Raw genomic sequence first — 15048 nt, forward strand, 5'->3', positions numbered from 1 at the left:
CTGGTGCTGGGTGAGGATGCTGGGAGCCCCGGGGTGCTAGGGCACCCCTCGTAGGGGCCTGGGGGACAGGTGCGTGGCTCCTCCGGGGCGGGATGCCCGCGGACACCGGGCTTGGCAGCCTGTCCCCAGGGGCGGGCTCCGCTCAGCCCCCCTTTCCCGTTCTGGTCGCCGGTTACGCGGCGTCGTCTGGGGATGCGTCCTGAGCGAGATGGGTTCTCAGGTGACAGCGAGGTCGCCGTCGCTTGGAGGCGCGCGCAGTGCACCTCCGGGGGACACGGGATTCTGGGCGCGCGGTGCACCTGCCCGCGCCCGGACACAAGATTCCGGGCGGCGGCGCTGCGGGAGCCGGGGGCTTGCGGCTTAACCGCGCGGACGGGAGACGGGAGCCGGAGCCAGAGCAGGAAAAGGCTTGCAAGCTAAGTGGTTTGGACCTCGTCCTGAAAGCCCTTGGGAGCCCTGGAAGGATTCTCCAGACGTGTGCTCCGGCCGGGTTCCTTCTGGAGAGGTCGGTCGGGACAGCTCTGGACACGGGGAACGATGCTAGTCGGCACGGGGCTAGCCAACGGATGGAGACGGTCGGTTCAGCGTGAGGGACCCAGCATATGACTCCGCTGCTTTTAAAAGTCCTAATACAAGAACAACAAGGAGGGGGGTCTTATTTGGGGGTCAAAGAGAAGCAGAGGAATTAATAGGAAAAATTTAGATAGAAGCATCAAGACAGAAGGGTATCTGGTGACTGATTTAGTAATGACTAGATGAAGCCAGTAGTGAAGAAAGCATAAAAGCAACTTGATTTACTCTTAAATTCACCCCCGCCCATCCCATTACTGGAGTTTTCTTTGTTGAAGGCGGGAAACAGAGGGTCTTTGCATGAAAGGCCCACCCGGGGCAGAACTGTATTGGAAACAGAGAGTGGGGCACCTTGGTGGCTCCGTGGTTAAGCGTCTGCCTCCGGCTCAGGTCATGATCCCAGGGTCCTGGGGTCCAGCCCCACATCTGGCTTCCTGCTCAGTGGGGAGCCTGCTTCCCCCCCTCCCACTTCCCCTGCTTGTGTTCCCTCTCTCGCTGTGTCTCTCTCTGTCAAATAAATAAAATCTTTTTAAAAAAGAACACAGAGATTAGGGGCGCCTGGCTGGCTCAGTCAGAAGGGTGTGAGACTTGATCTCCGTGTAGTGAGTTTGAGCCCCGTGCTACTTAAATGAATAAATAATTTTTTTAAAAACTAGAAGAAAAAAAAGAACTAAAAGAAAATGGGGGTTAAATGAAAGTTTATTTCCTGAGTTGTTCCAATCTGGAATTCTCTTCTCCGGGTGTGCTAGGATGCGGGCTGAAAATGCAATGATTCAGCAACATAATTTTTCCCCCAATAAAACAGCCCAGCGTGGGTAGTTCAGCATGCTCCACAGGTCATCTGGAGAGTTAGGGATGAACTCAGAGAATAAACAGATTCTTTAAATGACTGTGACTCAGGGCAGACAACCTGGTGCCGGAGGAGACAGGTCATCGATAGACAGCACGAGGATGCCGGGTAATGTAGGCGCGCACGTGTGAATGTTGGTTACTGATCTAACCTCCCCCGATACTATTCTCCCGGGAGTATGGGGCCCGTGGGAGTCTCTCACTGCTGGGGAGAGACACGGAAGGGGGCTCAGTCTTCACGTCGTATGGTGGGACACCAGCAATGATGCTTAAGACGAAAGTCAGGAAGCAGCAAAGTGAGCACGCTGCTTGGAGGTCAACACCAGGAAAAACATCAAAGGATGTAAAAGCAGCTACCTCTGAGAAGGGAGCTGGCGAGCCATGGGATATAAGCCTTGTGCTTCTATCTGACTCCTTACTCTTGGTGTGTCCATGACTTTGAAAATAACAACGCGGGGCACGTGGTTGGCTCAGTGGGTTGAGCGTCTGCCTTCGGCTCAGGTCGTGATCCCAAAAGTCCTAGGATCGAGCCCCGCGTCCGCTCCATGGGAAGCCTGCTTCTTCCTCTCCCACTTGCCTTGCTTATGTTCCCTCTCTCTCTGTCAGATAAATAAATGAATAGTTTTTAAAAAAGAGAAAAGAACAGAATGCACGAAAAGTGAAATGGTAGTGAGGAAATGAGTAGAGACTGACTTTATGTGGAAGAGACTGGAGTGTGGAAGAGGGTCTTCTCTGGTTTCCATCCTTCCTTGAGCAGAAGAGACTTGCGTGGATGTATGACGTACCGCAGATGGAGAAACGGCAGAGAGAGAGGCAGAGGTTGAAGAGAGGGGATGGCGGGATGAGCTGGGGAGTCAGAGGAGGTGGGAGAGGAGCGACCTGGGCACCGGTGGAAGGAGGAGCTCTGAACTCCAGAGGCGGCGGCTTGAGCTTGGGTGCATAGGGAATCATCCCCGTTGGTGTTTGTGGGTCGAGGCGGGAAGTTGCAGCCATCCGTTCCTGGCGCCCTCCTCTCTGAAAATCAGAAGTCACTAGGAGCATGGGGGAAGATTTGCAAGGTGGCGAGGGAGGTGGCCAGGAAGACAGAGAGGGACAGAGGCTCATTGGGAACTGAGGGCCCAGCTGAGGTTAGAGACCATAGGTTGACATTAGCCCCGGGCGTGTACCCAGTGCCCAGTGTTGGCACCTACGATGTGTTAAAAATGACTTGCTGAGGGGTGCCTGGGTGGCTCAGTCAGTTAGGTGTCTACCTCCGGTGCAGGTCTTGATCCCAGGGTCCTGGGATGGAGCCCTGCATCAGGCTCCCTGCTCAGTGGGGCGTCTGCTTCCCCCTCTGCCTCTTCCCCTACTCACACTCACACTCTTCCTCTGTCTCAAATAAATAAATACATAAAATCTTAAAAAAGAAGAATTTGTCCTGCAGATCCAGTTCGTGTGTGCCCAAAAGACCTGTCTTCGGGGATAATGACTGCCCTGGTGTTTGCCTAGCCAAAGAGCGGACCTCCTTCACGGCCATCAGCAGGAGATGGGTAGAAATAAAGGCCACCCAGGGAGTGGAAAGTCACAGGGCGACTGAAAGAATAAGGAAGATCTGTAGGCGTTGCTGCAGAAGGGAAGGCACCACTAACGGGAAAAGCGTGGTAGAGACAGGAGGGCACATTGTGCTACTGTCTGTCCGGAATAAGGGGAAATGCACCTGGGCAGGTGTGACTAGATGAGAACAGCATCTGTGGTTTATTTGAACACTGGAAGGCAGAGCCTGGGATGGTGCGTCTTTATCTCGCCTCCCCCCTTCCCTGGGGGTTGGGAGTGGGGAGTCCTGATTCACCTGAAATCCTGCTGAGCTCTGGGCCGAGAGCTCAGAGGTCAGAGTGGGAATCAGGGGATGCTGGCGCTTCCTCTGTGTGGCGGGGGCCGGGCTGTGCAGGGTGGGCTGTACTGGGGAGCGGGGGGCAGCCAAGGGCACTGGCATTTTGGCAGCACTTAAGTCCGTGGGAAAATGGCGGTCTAATTAGATGTCAGGCTCTACAGACTGAAGGCCCGTAGGAGTGGCCCCCGGGCCCCATCTGGAACCACTTGGCCTTGCTGTCTCTGCCCCATTCCCACCTTCTCACATAGTGCTGCCATCGCCCAGAAGGTTCCAGCCCGTTCCTCATTTGCCGGTTCTGTGCTCAAAGGTCCCTCCCTCCGGAGAGATCATTCCCAAACCCCAGGCTAGGTCAGCACTCTCCGAGGTCAGCACTCCTCGCCCTGGACTTCTCCTTTGGAGCATGGATACTGTCACGAGGTCACCAGGGAGTGACTTAATGGTGGCTTTGGTCACTGCGATGTCCTTCGTGATACCCGGCACGGAACGGGCACCCCAGGCACGGGCTGCTGAGTGAATGATGAGCCTTACGAGACACAGGAGACAAAGGCTGGGTGACAGGAGTGGGAGTGGGTGCAGGGGGGGTAGGCCTTGTCCGTGGAGGGTTGCTCCCGCCCTGCAGCCCGGCATCTGGGAGTGCCTGACGCACATCTGAGAAGCCGCAGGGGGATGTCACAGGTGAGACTTCCCCCCGGCCCCACGGAATGTCGTGCGGCTTCTGTCCAGGGAGGCCTGTGGCCGGGCTCCCACCAAGCCCCAGGACTAGGTGGCCGGAGCCGAGCACCCAGCACACATGACCGAGTGGTGACGTGTGCCAGCGGCAATGAGGAAGAGCCCGGCCCTGCCCAGCTCCCAAGGCTCCCAGCCTTCGGGGAAGTGAGCAGCTGTTTCCCCTGTGAAGGCGACAGCTGACGCTGCAGGTTCTGGGCCGAGCAATCGCGTTTCTGTGCCTCCGTGGAGCACAGGGCAGCCCAGCACTCGGACACCGACTGATGGCCTTGGGGCCTGGCGAGGAGGCTGGCTGGGTGCTCAGCCCCCCGCGGCCGGTCCCTGATAGCTCCGGTCTGCTCCTCCCACCCCCCACGGAAGACACAGACGCTCCTGCCTATGAAAAGGTTTAATTTCTTCTTTATGCTCAGAAACAGAGAAGTGGCCTTGCTCCCCCAAGAGGGTCTCCTCTCCCTGGAAAGGGAAGCTGTTGCTGTGATGTGAGGTTGAACGCGGGGTTCCTTCTCCCCACTTCCCTGCTGTCTTTCCAGCACCCTCTGCAGAATTTAGTCTGAACACAGCTTGCCGCCCACGGGGGAGGGGGTGGGGGGGCGCAGCTGGAGTCCAAAACATCAGGCCCATGTTCCACGAGAGATGGGTCCAGTGTGTGCCTGGGGCGGCCGGTGCGGGAGGGAGGGAGGGGAGGCATGGGTGGGGGGAGCTGCTGGGCAGAGGCGGGGAGGGCGGAGAGTCTGCCCCCCCACCTCCGCACCCACCCACTCCTAGCAGAGCTGGTCCTCATAATCCTCCTCCTTCATCCCTTTTAGCCTGAGCCGGGCGAAGTCCTCGAACACAATGTCATCGTCCGTGGCATAGCTTGACGGTGGAGGGGGAGGCAGTGAGGGCTCCAGGCCCTCTGCTCGGCCCCCCGCTCCCCTCCCAGACACGGGGCATCCGAGCGAAGGGGCTGGACCCATGGGAAGGGGGCTACGCCATCTGGATTGGGTGTTTCGGCCCTCCCACCCCAGGGAGGAGAAAAGCAGGGGTGAGGGCACCCTGGGGGGCTGCAGGGCTCTCTGGCCACAGAGGTCAGAGGTCGAAGGCAGGGGTGGAGTCTCTTACTTGGTATCAAATTCAATGAGGTTGGTGTCCACGGGTACACCTGTGTCCGGAGCAGCTGCAGGAGGAGAGGGGTAGGTGGGCAGGCGCCAGGGGGGACCAGCGGGTCTCCCCTGGCCTTGCCTCCGGCCGCCTCGCGGGGGTGGGGGGCTCAGGGTGCGCTCACCTGTCTGGGGCCTGGGGAGGGTGATGTGGTCGTGGGGCTTGGGGTGCATGAGGACGAAAGGCAGCTCCACAGAGACGTCCCTGCGGGGGGGATGGGGGAGGTGGTGTGAGAGGCCCTCGCGGCCGCACCGGGAGGAGACCCCCGCGCACCCCACATTCCCCGCACACTCACCCGCCACGAGACACCACCAGCTTCACCTTGACCCTGTAGGACACCAGGATGCCCAGCACCTCCTTGGTGGCGCCCTCCTTCACGCTGCAACGAGGGGGTTTGGGTGGGACCCCGTCCCGGCCGTGGCCTCCCGCAGTGTGGGCTGTGCTGTTCTCACACCAAGCACCCCGCGGCACCCCTCGGCACCGAACCCGCTTGCAGCTTAAAGTGTCCTTGTGACCTGTCCTTGTGACCCGGCACCATCCAGCTCTCCGCCACCCCGACCGCATTCCCCCCCACCCCTCCCCACTCATTCTGGCCTCTGGCTTGCCATGCGTGTTCACGCAGTGCTCCCCTCGCACCTGGGCGCCCTGGGGGAGGCCCGGCCCTGACTCAGTGACGGTGTGGCCATCACCCAGAGGTGTGGCGGCCCCACACTTCCTCGCGCGTCCTTGCAGAGACAGCGCCTGGGCCACCGGACCCCTCTGCCCAGGACGCTCCTTGTGTGGCCAGTCACCGACTTACTCTGGGTCCTTCCTCAAAAGGACTCACGCCTGGGGGTGGGGGGCGGCCTCTTTGAAGGGCACACATGCCGCCCACCCTGACACGCCCTGCCTCCTCTGCCTTGCTCCTTCTCCATGCTCGTCACTAGACGGGTGGTACGTTTCGCCGTTGATCTGTCTGTCCTCCCCCTCTGGATTCTCTGGTCCTTTCTGAGCCCCAAGAGCACTGGGTGCCTGGGACAGAGCCTGAAGGAGCGCGTGAGCCTGGGCCACAGGAGCCCCCCCGGCTCCCCGCTCACATGGTGCTGGAAGCCAGGTTGGTGTCCTCGTGCTTGAGCTTCCCATCCAGGGCCAGACCCCGCTTCTCCCGGTTGTCGCTGAGCAGCGGGGTGACAGTATACACCTTGCAGAACGTGGAACTGGGGGACACCTGGTCACTGGGGAGCAGGGACAGGAGACTGAGACTCTGGGGGGGCGGGCCGGGCGAGGTGGTTGCTCCCACCCCCGGGGGCTTCCCCCCCCACCAGCGCTGCCCTATTTGGGCCCACGGGTAATGGGGGCTGGGTTAGAGCTCAGTCCACTCCAGAAAGCGAGCTCAGAGCCACCTGCCGGGAAGGAAGGCCCTTGTAGGTGGGGACGGTTCAGAGTGGGGACGGTCTCCCAGGGTTGTTCCTCTGCCCTAAGGTGCAGCCCCGGGGTGTTCTGTTACTCACTCTTGTTCGATCTGAGCTACAGGGCACTTGTACTGGGCAGTGCTGAAGAGGCAGATGTCGGCATACTGTCTCACTGCGGGGCGGGGTGAGGTCAGGCAGCCATGCTTGGAGTGCAGGCTGCAGCCCCCCAGGCCCCCTGCCCTGGACCCCACGGGGCTGTGTCTCCTTCTGAGGCAGCCTCCCGCACTGGGGTGTGTCCCTGCGCAGAAATCATACCACGTGGGCAGCAACTCCCACCCCCAAGACCCCCTCCTATCCCCCACCTCCTACCAGAGACTTTGATCTTCTTGATGGTCTTGGTGGAGTTGTTGGTGACGTGGACGTTGACATTGAGGGGCTCCCCGTGGTAGTAGAGCTTTCGGGAAGAGGGGGTCAAGTTAATGCGATCTGTTTGCACTGGTCCCATTATCAGCGTCCCCCCTGCCCCCACACAGACCCGTGGCTCGGTCTCCCTCTAAACCCACGCCCACACCCAGCTGTCCTGGCAGGTGGCTCCAGCCCTCCCCCCAGGGCCCTCTGCACTGGAGCCCCTGCATCCTGCCCCCGCACCCCACCTCCTTGTCCAGGGAGGCCTCAAGGTGCAGGGACCGGTCGGACATGAGGAAGTGGCGTGTGGTTTCTGCTGAAGGCTGGGGGCCAGGTTTCTCTGGGGCAAACTGCACCTTTCGGATCACCAGACGCACAGAGTTCCTGGGGGTGGGGAAGAGGGGCGGCAGGGGGTGAGTCCTCAGACACCCGGACCCCCAGCGCTGCCTCCCTGAGGCTTAGGGCTCCAAGGCGTGGAGAGGGGATGCTCACAGCATGGGGGGGGGCTTGCTTCCCTCACCTTTTGTGGCTTTTCTCTTCTAGTGATTTGGCACAGAAGGCGCGAATCTCAAAGTCTACCCCGCAGGCCTTGGGAGGAGAAAAGGTCACATCTTACACAAGGCCCCTGACACCACCACACCCTTCCTTCTCCCTCGCCTCGGTCAGGGGTTCTTGCCCCATCGCTGTGTGCTGAGGAGTGTAGGGCCTGGGGTTTCGTCCTCTGCCTCCCGAAGCCCCCAGTACCTGGCAGTGCCTGGGTCCTGTCTGCAAGGCGAGCCCCTATACTCACCTGGGAGTGCCCAGAGTCACCCGGGAGCAGACAGACCACATTTCCACCGGGGACAAGTCCCACCCTGGCTTCTCCCTGACAGCCCCCCTCTCGATGGGTGCCAGGCTCCTACTGGAGCCCGTTCTGTCCCCTGAACCCTCGGACCCATTCCCGCTGTACCTTCCCCGTGTCCTCGGGGCCTGGCTGCAGGGTGACGGAGCAGGGAAGGTTCTGGGGGATCTGTGGGGAGGCAAGGGGAGGCTTCAGTTCTTCCAGATCTTTCTCCCAATCCCCACTAAGAGGCTGGAGGAGGCGTCCCGATGGGTGAGAAGGGGAAGAAGGGAGGGGCCCCAGGGGGGAGGCAGACACAAGAGTGACTGTGAAGGCGGGGTGGGGGGGCTGTCCAGGGTCTCCTCCTCACTGCTGATTCCAGATGTGCCTGGAGCAGGGGCCTCACCGTCCCCCCTTCCCGCAACTCAATGGCAGCCCCCTTGCCCTGTAGAGGGTGGAGGGCGTCCTCACTGTGAAGAAGAAGGGGTGGGCGTGTGGGCCCAGCTTCCTGAGCAGCCGGTCCTGCAGGCGGGTGGGGGGCCTCGGGGGGTTGGGCGCCGGCGGGAAGGCCTGGTAGTTGGCGATGAACAGGTCTTTGCGGAAGGACAAGCCAAGCACATCCAGGTCCTCGCGGCCATAGCGGAAGGCGCAGGTGAGGGTCACAAACACTGCAGGGGGGGGGGGTTGTTGGTGGTGGTCAGGATCCCACACCCACCCCCCGGCCCCAGCCCTCATCCCCAGCAGCAACCAACCTGCCTGAAACTGACTTCCCTCTTCCCGCCCCACTGGGCCACCCCGACTTCCCTGAGGCGCCCCCTGCTCTCGGGCCAGTACCTTTGCGATCCTTCAAGTAGTCAGGGTCCACGAGCACCACGCCATCTGGGAAAGGGACACACAAACTCACTTCCTGTCAGGGCCTCCCCTCCATCTCTGGGCCCAGGAGCCTCTCCCTGTCTTGGGGGCCTGGTGCTGCTTTCTGGATACACTTACCTACGGGGTCCACTTTGTCCAGGTGGTCTACAAAGTCCCGCTTCCCCAAGTACACAGTGAGCTGTGGATACAGAAGGGGCACAGGGAGGATGGGGCAGGAGGGTGCGGGGCACGTAAGCCCCAGAGCACTCGTCCTGCCCCTGGTCTTTCCCAGGCTGGGGTTAGCCCTGGGGTTCCTCCCAACAGGGTCAGAAGGGGAGAGCAGTGGGGTTTCCCAGGTTACCCAACCTTGAAGCTTTTTGCACCTCTGTCCACAAGTCAGGCAAGCGTGTGTGTGTGTGTGTGTGGTGAGTGGGGAGTGGGCTTGGAGAGGACTCAGAGGGGCCCCCCAGTCATTTAGAGAGCAGGGTGTGGTCTCACGGGCTCCTCTCGGGGGCTCTGGGATACATAGGCCATAGCCTAGGGGCTCTTGACCATTCCCAGCCCAGGAACCCTGGGCCCACTCCCAAGAGGGGTATAGCCTAGGGCTCCTGGCTCCTCCCCCTTCCTCTAGCCTAGGGACCCGGACCTGTCCCCACCCAGGGACCTGTCCCCACCCAGCCCCGCCGCTGGCTGGGGTTGAGTGGCCTTTGCGGCAAGGGGCTTCAGGAAGGAAGTAAGTCAGCTCTTAGCTGTCACAGGAAGTGGGGAGCTAGGGGTTGGGGATGGGCGAGGGGCAGGCTGGGCCTTGCAGGGGCCCGGAGTGGGTTGGGGGCAGAAGCAGCATGGGGGACTCACCTTGCAGTTGGGGCTCGACTTTTTGAAGACCCTAGCAAAACAGAAAGGGAAACGCCGCTGCCTCACAGTGGGCAGCGGGGACCTCCCCACCCTGGCTCGAGAAGTTGAACTCACCCGGGGCCTCTGCTTGCAGGCTCTGGGGCTCTGCCAGCTCTACCCCTCCCACTTCTTCCCAGGAGAAGGGCCACCACAGGGCCTGAATATTCCCAACACCACCCCCCCCCCCCACTAGGTCCCCTCCTCCTAGGACAATGGCCCTTGGTTGCCACAGGAACTACCCAGGCTCTTCCCAGAGCACTTGCCCCAAGGGACCCAAATGGGCAGGCTGTAGGAGCCTCTGTCTAGGACCGAACCCTGTCCCTGACTTCTCCGGTACTTCAAAGACAGCTGGAGTGCCCAGCAGGGCAATGGCCCTGGCTTTTGCGCCTAGAATGTTTCTACTTGTAGGCACTACTTTAGTGTGACCTGATTCCATTAACCTCCGACCGTTCCCCATCTCTGATCTCAGCAGCCCCAAAGCCCATCTCCGGAGGTCGAGTTCAGCTATCACTTCCTTTGGGAAGCAGATCGAGCCTGGACCCTGGTTACTCCTCTTGGGGGAGCGGTGTGAGAGCTTGCACAGGCCCCGAGCCACACATCACCTGCCCCAGCAGGTCACCTGCGATGGCCGGAGGCCGTACTCAGTTTGCACCCCCAGCACGAGGCCAGCGAATTGCTAGAACCGCGATGCCCGCTGCTGTTGATCAGGAGAATGCCCCAGGTTCAGCGCCATTTCAAGGGCTTTGCGTGTGGAGGTCCCAGTGTTCCTAGTTTACAGGTGAGGAGGCTGAGGCACGGGGGCCTGAAGGGTTTAGCCTAAGGCCCCACGGGGTGGAAACGGTGGGGCTCAGATGAACAGCTTCAGTCTGGCTCCGAGCCCACGCTCTCCCTCACTAAACTGGTATTCTCCCATCTCTGCAATCCCCACTAAGTGTTGAATTGCAAGGGATTTGCTCCCCCAAGCTGAAACAATCTAACCCCAGACTCTGCCCACTGCTGTGGGTGTAGTAGGTATCCGGTGACCGCCTGGGCTCCGGCCACTTGTGGGTCTGACTTTCCTCATCTCCATGCGCTGTCTCAGCAGCAAGCCCTGGGAAGGGTCTTCGGCAAGTAAAAACAGAAGTCCCGCAGACTGGCCCGTCCTTCCTCCAGCAATAACCCCCGTCCCCGGTTTTGCTCTAACAACCTCACTTGCCACTTCTTCCCAGAAGGTCAGGCTGTCCAAAGGCCATAAGGCAAAGGGTATGGTGGCCCCCGGTGTCCCCATCCAATAAAGGAGAGTAAACACTGGTAGGGTGGCAGCTAGAACAAGTACCCACTCTAAGAACAGATAGCTAGGGCACCTTCCAGTCCCCTTGTCTTTGCTTCAAGTTTTCCTCTATGTCCCAGGGCTTCCTCCTATTAGGATGAAGCCACCGATGGTGGTTGTGGGGTAACGGCCCCCAAGTGTCCGCAGGGCCACCTGCCCTTGGGAGCCGAGGCTGGGGAGCAGCAGCACTTGTACACCGAGGTCGGCCAAGGAGGCAGACTGTGGGGGTGCCCAGAGGTGCCCATCGAGGGGGCCAGCGACAGCAGATGTTCTCTCCATTTCCTGTGGCCCAGAATTAGACGGAGGTGGCGGGGACTGTGCCAAGTCAGCAGTCCTCCTCTGGTCCATCCATCCTCCTCCCGGAACCACATAACGGAAATTGGGGGCCTCCCTCAAGTCAGCGACTTCCCCTTTCTTTGGGGGTGTTTGAGCCCTAATCCAGGGCACCAGTCCTCCCTCTGATCATCTCTCTGATACTACTAGATGGGGTGCTCAGAAGCCTGGGTTCTCATCCTCTGCGGGCAGGGAGTGGTGGGGCTGAGATGATGATGTTTTTCAGCCAAGTGATGTCTGAGGACCCAGGCCCCATCCTGGTCCCTCCTGGATAGAGGCATACGGCCCCAATCTTTTCCTCTTCTGCTCCGGCTCCCCAGGGACCTGGGCATTCACCCACTATCCCCTTGGGGGGTGTTGGCCCACAACAGGAAGTGGATTTTGCTAGAGACCAAAAAAGAGAACTCGGGGTATCAGTGGAAGGAAGGCGCCTCGACGATTGCACAGAAAACATCCGGGGAGTGGATGGCGTGCTCAGGGCAGATACTGCCTTGCCTCACCTCTGGGAATAAAAGTAAGGCCCAGAAGCGGGGAGGGTCGTCACGCACTCTACTCCCCCAAGATGAAGCTGTTGCTCCTAGCAACCTGGGGGAAGGCAGAAGTTTGGAAGCAGAGCCACCTGGCCCTTGGGACAGCCCGACTGCCTGCGGTTTACCTGACAGGAGGCTCTCCAGCAGCTCGGCACGAGCCTTCGAGGGGGGGAATCCCCTCCCGGCATCCGGACCTCCCATACCCAACCCCTTAGGGCCAGCCACCTGCTCCTCCTTCCTCCGCCCCTGCATCGCTGCCTGCACCGGAGAACCCAGTCGTCCGGCCCCCACATCCCTGCGAGAACCCAGACGCCAGGCTCCTGATCGCCTTCAGCCCTCGGTTTCTGCAAGGGCCCTAGCATGCGTCCCCCTCATTATCCTCGAGGACCCAGGCGCGCGGCCCCAGATGGCTGCCCCCCCAGGGACCCAAGAGTCCGGCCCCCGGGTTCTCTCCCCGGTGTCCTTGTCCGGGGACCGTCCCGGCATCCGCCCCGAGCCGCCGCCCACGTCCCGCCGCGTGGCCCCACCTCCCTTACCTGGTGCCCGGTTTCTCCCCCATGGTGCGCGCGCCCGCAGCCCGCCGCCCGCCCGGTTCGCGGCTCGCTCGCAGCCTCCCAGCCTGCTGCCAGGTCCCCCGCTCCTCCCCGAGCCACTGCGCACGCGCGCCCGCCGCTCTTTCTCCTCTCCCCCGCCCCTCCGGCCCCCCCGCGCTTCTGGGGAACAGGGCCCAGCTGCGTCAGCCCGGACCGCGCGCGCCGCGGCGCCGCCCGCCCTCTGGGCGCAGACCGCGCGGTGATTGGCTCCTCCCCCGCGCCCGCCCCTCCGCGGCCCCGCCCCTCCGCTCCCGGGGCGGGGGAGGGGGTGGGTGGGCTGGTCAATCCTGCGCGCGCGGTCCCCCGTCCCCCCCTCGGCCCGCCCATCTCCCCGCCCCTCCGCGCCCCGGTCGGAACCGATTGGGCTCCCCGGCAAGGAGGCGCCCGCCTGCCCGGAGGGGAGAGCCCTGTGATTGGCTCCCTGCGCCCAGGGCGCCGCGGGGGTCCCCTCCCCTTTGTTTGCTTTCGCTGCGGTGGTGAAGGCGAGGGAGGCGGTGGGGGCGGCGGAGCTAGCTCCGGCACCGTCTGGGAGGAAGGATGAGGGGATGCGCACGTGGGTGAGCGCTTCCACATGCGTGATGCTTTGCTTCAGGGCGCGCCGCGCTCCCCAGTGCTCGAAGCCTTCTTCGGCCCGCCCTCCCGCCGCTTTACTGCGCTGTGTCAGCTCCCTCTGGCGTCTGTCTTTCCTCTTCCACCGGGTTACTGTGCCTAGTGTCTCCGACTACCCATCCCTTCCTGTCGTCTCTTCGCGGCCGGCATCCATGCCTCCATCCGTCCATGCCTCCATACATCCATACCTCCATCTGTCCATCCGTCCATGCCTCCATCCGTCCATGCCTCCATCCGTCCATACCTCCATCCGTCCATGCCTCCATCCGTCCATGCCTCCAACCGTCCATGTCTCCATCCGTCCATGCCTCCATCTGTCCATCTGTCCATGCCTCCAACCGTCCATGCCTCCATCCGTCCATGCCTCCGTGCCTCCATCCGTCTGTGCCTCCATCCGTCCATGCCTCCATCCGTCCATGCCTCCAACCGTCCATGTCTCCATCCATCCACGCCTCCATCTGTCCATCCATCCATGCCTCCATCCGTCCATGCCTCCGTTCCTCCATCCGTCCATGCCTCCATCTGTCCATGCCTCCATGCCTCCATCCATCTGTGCCTCCATCCGTCCATCCCTCTGTGCCTCCATCCGTCCATGCCTCCAACCGTCCATGTCTCCATCCATCCACGCCTCCATCTGTCCATCCATCCATGCCTCCATCTGTCCATGCCTCCGTGCCTCCATCCGTCCATGCCATGCCTCCATCCGTCCATGCCTCCATCTGTCCATGCCTCCATTCCTCCATCCATCCTTGCCTCCATCCGTCCATGCCTCCATCTGTCCATCCCTCCGTGCCTCCATCCGTCCATGCCTCCATCCATCCATGCCTCCATCCATCCGTGCCTCCACCTGTCCATGCCTCCATGCCTCCATCTGTCCATGCCTCCATCCGCCCATGCCTCCATCCGTCCATGCCTCCATCCATCCATGCCTCCATCTGTCCATGCCTCCATCCGTCCATGCCTCCATCTGTCCATGCCTCCATTCTTATTTTGTGCCAGTCACTGTGCTGGGCGATGGGGATGCAGACATGAATTCACGTGGCCCCTGCTTTCCTAGCACAGTTCAGGAGACACATAAACAGGTATTAGGGTCACAAGAATACTATCATGGAGGTATGGCTCAGAAGACAAAGCGACTACTGGCGCTTGACTGGAGCAGAGGTGGTGGGGGAACACTGTCCAGAGAAGGACACATTGGAGGGCAGTCTTTCTGAAGGGTGGGCAGAAGTTGAGAAAAGGTGTTGCAGAGATAGAGAAAGGCAAGGCACGTCCTCTGCGGAAGGGTTTGTGGGGTTCCACCACAGGAGAGATGAGGGGGAGGGGGAGGACTGGAACAGAGTGTGAAGGATTCCATACAGCAGGTGAAGGAATGTGGTGGAGGTCTTCCCTGCAGGACACTTAGATCCAGTAGTGGCTTTTTTAAAGCAAGAGATTGGCATGATGATTCCTCCTTCAGGAGGAGAATTCTGGGCAATGTGGAGGATGGAGAGAGTGGGGCAAGGTTGTCTGGACTGAAACAAGTCAAGAGGAGAAGAGGGGCCAGGCAGAAGGGCCATTTCTAGGGCACAATGGAGGGGGCCGAGGCAGGGGAAGGGGGATGATGGGTCGGACCTTTCTGGACTTAAGCAGCTGATGTATTTCCCCTTCTTCCATGTCTTTTCTCATTGTCCGCCTGTCTTTCCCACCCAAATAACTTCACACGTATCCCTCCACTTTTCCATGCAACAGAGAAAGTAATATGCACAACAAGACAGTTTCTGAGATACTCTTTAAGGTTCAAACAGAGGAAATAAGATGAAATCAGAGAGGGAGACAAACCGTCTTAGCTCCATGGAACAAACCGAGGGTTGCCAGAGGGGCTGGGTGGCTGCGGTAACTGCAGATGGGCATTTAGGAGGGCACATGATGGAACGAGCACTGGGTATTGTGTCCAACTGATGAGTCACTAAATTCTACATTGGAAACTAGTAATACACTGTATGTTCACTAACTGAATTTAAAGACACCAAGTTATTTGAAAAAAGGTTCAAACATAGGCCCTCAGTTCTGTCTCCCCCTTCTAAGCTCACTCTTCCTCCCTTCCAAGCTTTAGATCATACATTTCTTTTAGACTTATGAATCACTTTTGTCAAAGGGTCAGGACCAGAACATAATGAG

The 15048-nt window shown here is 60.4% G+C and overlaps 1 protein-coding gene across 2 annotated transcripts; it reads right to left on the bottom strand.

Annotated features, from left to right (window-relative positions):
- Positions 1–4388: 4388 nt before the first annotated feature.
- ARRB2 (arrestin beta 2) lies at positions 4389–12363 on the bottom strand. 2 transcript variants are annotated; one of them, XM_004760398.3, is made up of 15 exons: positions 12226–12361; positions 9479–9509; positions 8762–8822; positions 8606–8650; positions 8243–8439; positions 7901–7960; positions 7472–7539; positions 7200–7335; positions 6916–7000; positions 6646–6718; positions 6232–6369; positions 5451–5534; positions 5280–5359; positions 5117–5171; positions 4389–4870 (listed from the first exon to the last, which is right to left on the bottom strand). In XM_004760398.3, the coding sequence occupies exons 1-15, from the start codon at positions 12246–12248 to the stop codon at positions 4777–4779; spliced, it is 1230 nt and encodes a 409-aa protein (XP_004760455.1). In that variant the 5' UTR covers positions 12249–12361; the 3' UTR covers positions 4389–4776. The 2 variants fall into 2 exon arrangements, with proteins under 2 accessions (XP_004760455.1, XP_044939171.1); XM_045083236.1 differs by lacking the exons at positions 4389–4870; positions 5117–5171; positions 5280–5359; positions 5451–5534; positions 6646–6718 and having other exon boundaries at positions 5582–6369; positions 12226–12363.
- Positions 12364–15048: the final 2685 nt, after the last annotated feature.

Source organism: Mustela putorius, unplaced genomic scaffold (genome assembly GCF_011764305.1).
Source record: "Mustela putorius furo isolate JIRA1106 unplaced genomic scaffold, ASM1176430v1.1 tig00000695_pilon_pilon_pilon, whole genome shotgun sequence".
Taxonomy (NCBI): Eukaryota; Metazoa; Chordata; class Mammalia; order Carnivora; family Mustelidae; genus Mustela; species Mustela putorius.